General features: G+C 37.4%; 1 protein-coding gene across 2 annotated transcripts; it reads right to left on the bottom strand.

Moving 5' to 3' along the window:
- Positions 1-606: 606 nt before the first annotated feature.
- LOC140789922 (uncharacterized) lies at positions 607-6187 on the bottom strand. 2 transcript variants are annotated; one of them, XM_073139831.1, is made up of 8 exons: positions 5883-6187; positions 5740-5782; positions 2769-2863; positions 2576-2689; positions 1957-2235; positions 1699-1812; positions 1024-1096; positions 607-912 (listed from the first exon to the last, which is right to left on the bottom strand). In XM_073139831.1, exons 3-8 carry the CDS (start codon positions 2829-2831, stop codon positions 875-877), a joined length of 681 nt encoding a protein of 226 aa, XP_072995932.1. In that variant the 5' UTR covers positions 2832-2863; positions 5740-5782; positions 5883-6187; the 3' UTR covers positions 607-874. The 2 variants fall into 2 exon arrangements, with proteins under 2 accessions (XP_072995932.1, XP_072995933.1); XM_073139832.1 differs by having other exon boundaries at positions 5740-5790; positions 5883-6160.
- Between the last annotated feature and the right edge of the window lie 1190 nt (positions 6188-7377).

Raw genomic sequence — 7377 nt, 5'->3', positions numbered from 1 at the left:
CCAAGTATGTTGCAACAGTGAGTTTTCACCCTATTCTTTTCTTCCATCTCATTGCCATTCCCCTTTTCTCCCACTGACATGGTTATATGAGAATACCTCTCTCCAATGAGCAATGCAGTAAAATTTATGTGGCCCAGTCCTGAAGTTGATATCTGATAAAAGGATTATGGCTGAAACCTTTGAATAACTGACACATGCTCATACAAATAGTTTTAAGCATGAGAATCATATATAGAATTCTTTTAGTTGTCCTTTATAACTAAACATATAACAAAGATGATTCATTTAGCGTCCACAGACACAAGAGCTAACATGTGCTATATCCCTGTAATTTTTGTCTGCATCAGAGTACTCAACAAGAGTAAATCTAATTTATAATAAGCGATGAACGATAGCATGATCTCGTTCACTGCCGGTATATCATTAATACATAGTGATTATGTTAAACTTACTGAAGTCTAGCATATCAAGCCTGATATTGGAAATAGGAAGTTAAAAGCAAACACTTACAAGCAGTTTCACATGCGAAAGCAAAAGGTACCAACCAAGGGTCACAACAGCATGCAAGAAAGATCTAGTTATCCAAGAGAAGTGAAGCATCATCAATATAGCCCGATAATAGATTTTATATATCTTAAATAGGATAATAGAAAAGACTTGATTAATTATCCTTACAAAGAAAAGGCCCAGTTAAGATGAATCTCACTTAAAGAGGTATTTCTAAGGGAATAGGCTCCAAATGATTCATGCTACATTTTACAGAAGAAACATCAATGAAGTCCTAAAAATCAGCACACTAAATTTGATTATGATAGTGTGATCGACAACCAGCATTGGCTATCCAAACATCCCGCAACTACTTTGATGAAGATCATCATCCTACCATGGTACGCTTTCGACCTCTTTGTCGCACTATGAAATGGGGAAAAAACAAAAATGCATCACATGTGCAGAAAACTTATATGCATGCAATGCAGGCTAAAACATACAAAGAAAAGAAAATTGGGACTAGTGATATTGTACCTTGGGCTAGCTTGTTCATCGTGGATGACCATTGCTTCGAGCTCTTTCTATATGCAGAGAGTATTTTGTCCATCTAGTTCAATGAGAAACTATTAGTGCCTCAATCATACAATCCACAAATAAATATATCAGTTACAAGGGTATAGATAATCCACCTATGTAACATAACTAATTATAGTCCTACAGTAAATATGAGATGATTAATTAGTTCCAGTCACAGACTCACTATGAAAGAGAAAAATGGTTCTTTCCATGGTGTTGAAGGGTATAGAAATGCTTGGTTAAAAATGTCTCTAAGGGGATTGCATGTGAACTATCTTTTGGAAATATGAACTTTCTTTGTATGGAAGTAAAGATTCTTTGGGTTGAGGAGACTAAGAAAACATAAAGCTGACCTGGATTGTGGCTAATGCTTGTTGATAGATAACAAAGACTTAAAACGACTTCAAAAAATTGTGGCTAATGCGTTGATAGATAATAAAGACTTAAAACGACTTCAAAAAAATTCTAACAATTGATTGGTAATAAAAAAATGGAACAAAAGATTCATGTAAAACTTGTACACCAAAGATACAAAAAGTAATTTAATTGAAAGTGGAACAAAAGACTGAAATAGAAGATGTACGGAAAATACAAACAGTAATCTAATAGTTTGGTTCAGATGATCCAGCTTACAACATTCCCGCATGATGAGTGCATAGATAGCAAAGCTCTCTCCAAAACATATAAATCCACTGCTTTATCCTCAGGAAGAGTTGATGTGAAGCTCAGACCAAAATCAATAAGCACCTGCAAGATGAATAGGTAAAGAAAAAATTATGGTTCATCTGTAGGTAAATGGAACTACACTTCCAGTTGTAGTAGGTGCTTTCAAAGAAAACCATCCAAAGAACAACAAACTTAGTTGGATGCCAGACACAGTCCAAGTCTCACCAGCTGATTTGTCTCTCTTTTGATTATCATATTTGATGTCGTCAAATCACCATGAATAAGACCACCATCATGTAGTTTCCCAATTGCATTCCCTATCTGTGTTGCAATATCATCCAGTCGTTCCTCAACAACACCATTTGATCCAAAATGTAGGAGAATTTCTTTCACAGAGAGCCCATCAACATATTCAAATGTCAGAGTATGTAGTAATGGGTCCACAGCATACAAAACTGGAGTGGAAACACCAAGTCGTCTGGCTTTTGTCATGCAGCGAGCTTCCTGCACCATATTATCAAGTTTATATCTTAGAAAACTGTCATATGAGCTTTTGTAACGACCTAAATATGGCTGAATATCTTTAACCATCTCAAGAGATGTCATATTAGTTATCTATTTCATTGATAAGAAGACAAGCAAGTAGGTAGTGTAGAGGATGTTAATGGTAGCTGAGCATAATCAGTGTTTGCTTACAGCTCAAAATCAACATAATGACAACAATAATAACAACCCAAATACAAGCAGTAACTTTCTCTCTTTTTTTTTCTAGGCCAATCACATCAATCTAAAATCATGAGAAGCAAATTAATCTAGCAACAAAAAACTAACAAAAGAACCTGACCGCGTTTAATCTCTTAAGTGTCAATTTAGTGTCCAACAATGGGTGCCTATACTTCTTTGAGAACCGTTCTTTGATGATGCATTTAACTCCCACAAATGTTGATTCAAACACCCTCTGCAAAAAGACCAATAAAAATTAAAGAAAGCAAACACACTTGAAATAAACAGAGTTGTCATGAACTATCTAAACATACAGCTTCTGCGCCCTGCTTCAATAGTATACCCAGTGACTCCTTATTTTCTTGATCAATGTCCATAACAACTGATATACACTAATAACTGAAGTAACCTGCCAAGGAAGAGTTGAAAAGAAAAATAAAATATTGCAACAAAAACAAAGGTTATAAATTTGTTGGTGCAAACATAAACAAGAACATTTACAAATAATGCATTGAGGCAAAAAAAAATAAAAATAAATAAAGACACCACCTTCCATTACCAAGTTTACTGTGTTATTCTTAACTTAAAAAGGATTCTTATCAAGCAAGAAAAACAAAAATATTATTCCATTGACTGGAGATGAGCAAAAACAGTGACCAAGCAGATGGTGTCATTGAGGGTCCTTTAAACCCTTTGAACTGTTGAGGGGTCCTTTAAGTCCCTATTAAACAAACAGAGTAATGAAAATTGTCCCCTCAGTCAATTCCCACAATTCATTGAATTACTTAGACTCAATTAATTTTCAACCAAAGTCATAAAAACAAGGAGATGAATTACATATTGTTACCAGCCAAAGAACCAAATGGAATTCAATCATTGCTAAACCTCTTCCATATCTCATCAACATAGAACTTCTAGGGCTTGAAATAGCAACAATTAATAGCTACAAAGACCAGACCACCTCAGGAGATGTAAACCTCTCCAAGATGTGAATGTGTAGAACTGTAAAAAATATTTGTCAATAAAAATCAGTCCTAGGCAATCCTATTTTCTAGAAAGTTGTCCATGACTAGGTTCTAAGTATCAGAATCGGGATCGAAATCGATTGTCCAGAAAAACGATAAATATCGGCCGTATCGGCAGTATCGGTATCAGCCGACAAATTTGGTTTGTATTTTAAAATAATTTTTAAAATATAAAAAAATTCTAAAATTTTTAAAATATATTAATAATAAGATATAAATATATATTATTCATATATAAATCTAAAAATAAAAAATATATATTATTTTCTTAATTTTATCTCTTTTTCTATTACTCACTCTCTCCCTTTCATACAAATAAAAAAGAATTATTACTCTCTCGCTCACTCTCTCTTATCAAACTCTCTCCCTCACTCTCTCTTCTCAAACTCTCCCACTCTTTCTTATTAATTTTCTATCCCACTAACTCTCCCTCCCACTAACTCTCTGTCTTATTAACTCTTCCACTACCTCTCTCTCTTCCACTACCACTCTCTCTCCCTCACTGACTCCCCTCTCTTTTTCATTAACTCTCTCTCTCCTTCTCCCTCACTAACTCCCTTCTCTCGATCTCTCCTTCTTCAATTCTCTCTCCTCTCTCTCTCACACTAACTCTCCCTCTCCCTCATAGACTCTCTTCTCTCTCAATCTTTCCCTCCTCTATTTTTCTCCTGCAATACTTCTCCGACGAGCTCGCTTTATCTCTCATTTCTTCTCTCTTTCTCTCATTTTTTACTCTCTTTCTCCCTTTCTCTCTCCCGATTTCGGCCGATTTCAATCAATATGGCCAATCTTGACCCGAAATGGATTGGGTATTGGCCGACCCGGCTGAAACTAGTCATTGGCCCTGGATCGGGCTGATCCCGATCGGTTTCGGCCGATCCCACTCGAGATCAACCAAAACTTGGAACCATGCTCCTAACAAATGACACTATAGCGATAATGGCATTGAGTTGCACAGATCTCTCCTTGAACAACCAATGGACCTCCAGTCCATGCAATGCATTCTTTTAATTGCATCACCTTCTATTTGTGTAGACGGATTCCTCGAGGACTTTATCAGGCACTATGTTGAAAAAGTTTCTATTTGGCAAATGTTTCATAGTCCTTATAGTCACTAATACCTTACAAGGTTACCTCAGAAGCAGCCAGTTCAAGCACTATGGTGCTTCACTTCTAGTTGCTGCATTATGTGAAAATGCGAGGGAAACCTTTCCTTAGTTCATGGTGCGACCGTACAATGTTCTACATCAATGTTATGAAATTTCTCAACAATTAACTTTTCACCTAAGATTTTGAAACTCGGTATTGGGATCAGTTTGGCCACTCAGAAAAACAAATACTTATTGGCCAACCACTAGTATCAGATTGCTACTTTCGTGGGATACTTAACTTAAATTATTGTCGACTCTTTAATGTAGTTAGGGGTGTCAAATTAAATGAGCGGCTCGAGCTCGGCTCGGTTTGGCTTAAGTTGAGCCGAGCCTGAGCCTTATTTTAATGCCCACTTTGAATTTCGAGCCGATCTTGAGCCAGAGCCAGCTTGCTCAGGCTTGCCTTAAATATAATATATATTATATATAAATATATTTATAACTATTAGATCTTTAATCCAATGGCTCCTATGATCCTATCTTTATCTAATTTTAACCCTAAATTTAATAAATTTTGAGTTGAGCCGAGCCGAGCTTAAACATTAAACTAGTCTCGAAATTAATTTCGAGCTGAGCCTAAGCTAGAGTCAGCTCGCTCAAGCTCAGCTCAAGCAATATGAAAAAATTTCTGCAAGTCATGCCATACACATACAATTCATTCCTTCCTTTTATTAACATAGCTCATATGAGTTAAGAGTAATCATAAGAGACCATACCAGTTCACACTAGTGATAGAGAAATATAAGTTTATGGATGAAAAAGATTATGCTGCCTCACAATGTTATATCCCCACCCTAAGTATTATAACGTGTCCTAATTCTAGGCTATCATTGCATTCTACAACTTTATTGACTCTTGGATTTATACAGAACAAAGCCTAGTAGTAAACAGTAATGAATACCTCACATTGAGAATTGGATATATTTAACTTTCATGAAAACTTCCTTGGGCAGCATTAGTATTTACCTAATTAAATAATGTCGATCCTTCTTTCAGTTTAGAAGAAAGTGAGACAGAATTGTATCGCATAAAAACAGATTAAGCAACTTGCAATTGGCTTTCTTCATTGAATAAGTCAGAGGAATAAAAAAAAAAACAGTTCAACTTGCCTCGTGCGAACGCAGAAAAATCACTGCCTTTGATACAATTAAGCTGCAAAACTAGCAGCATCTCAGTCTCCACCAATTTCACAGATGCACAACTCAATTGAAGAAATTGACTGCTATTAGTTAAATCAATATTTCAAGTTTACCTCACGCCCTTGAAGCTCTATAGATCGTGCTAAAGCTTTCCTCTTTGTTAACAGACTGTTGGGTTTCAAAGTCGGGGGCCGGTGATAATCCTTTCCGTTACACGATAGTGGCAGAGCGGAGGGAGGAGGTGAAGGTAGAGGGCAGCGACGAGGGGAGGGGAGGAGGTGGCGGTTGTGGTAGTGGTGGTGGAGGGCCGCGGCGAGAGGAGGAAGATGGAGTGATGCGAGAGTAGAAGCCGAGAGGAAGAGGATGGAGGTTCAGGGGTGTAGGATTTCTCTCTTTTTATTGGTTGATGGTGTAGGGTTTGTCAAAATGGAGGTGGTAACTGTTAGGGTTAGTGGGCCGGGTCAGCTTAGACAATTGGATACTTAGGTCGCATCGTGTTTCTTGCTATGGGTGTAATTGAGCTGATCTTGATCAAGCTGGACACTTATCAAGCTTGAATTAAAATTAATTTTGAGTCTATTTTGTGATCAAGCTTGAATAAAATCATTTCAATTCGAACTATTTTTAAGCCTAATGAGCCGATCAATAAGCAATTTTAAGCTTTAATCAATTCAACCAAAAATTTGAGCCCGATCAAACTTGAATTTAAATTTAGGCTTGAATCAAGCTTAAAATAAGACCTAATTCAAAAATAAAAACTAATATAATCAAAATTTAGAACTAGATCAAAGTACCTAATAATCCACTTAACTAATTTCTAGTGTTTTGAAAATCGGAAAAGGCGGCCGCTATGGTGACCGCCATGGCGGGGCGGTGCACCGGCCGCCCCGCCATTCAGTATCGCGCTCGCATAAGGCGGGCTGCCGCCTTGGCGAGTTGCCTAAGCACCAAAAGGCGCTAGGCGGGATGTTCACCCGATAAGGCGGGATGGCGGTTCAGCCCGCCAACTCGCCTTATCAGGTTACAAACGGGTATAGGGTCGAGTTGTTATCCACTAAGATAACTAACTCATTAACCTTAATATAAAAACTCTCTCTTCTCTCTCTCTCTCGCTGCTCTCCTCTCCCGAGTCTCGACAAAAAAATTAGAAACCCTAAAGGGCCTAAACCTCTGATCCTCTTCGGATCTCCCGTCCATGACCGGCAACAGCGAGCTCCAAGGTAGCTAAAGCGGCATCGTGCAGCAACAGCGAGAAGCGGACGAGTTGGCAGGGAACGAGAAGCGAACGACGAGAAGCGAAAGATGTACGATCCTCTTTCCCTCTCTCTTTCACTCTCTCCCTCTCTCACTCTCTTTCTCTCTCTCTCTCTCTCTCTCACTCCCCCTTCACAGTCTCACTCTCTCAATCGAACAGATTGAATGTCCTTTTTTTAAATCTGTTTTAACTTGTTAATCAATTATGCTAGGCAATTAGACAAAATGACAAGTCAAAAGTCGACTGAATTAATTATCTATTGAAAATTAAATGCTTGTAAAGTTGTAAATCAGTAATTATCTATTAATCACTTAATCTATTGAAATGTTTTAATCTGTTAAATGTTAATCACT

Source organism: Typha latifolia, chromosome 5 (genome assembly GCF_019914945.1).
Source record: "Typha latifolia isolate L0001 chromosome 5, TyphaL0001v2, whole genome shotgun sequence".
NCBI classification, from domain to species: domain Eukaryota; kingdom Viridiplantae; phylum Streptophyta; class Magnoliopsida; order Poales; family Typhaceae; genus Typha; species Typha latifolia.
This window is presented reverse-complemented; position numbering and strand designations above follow the sequence as displayed.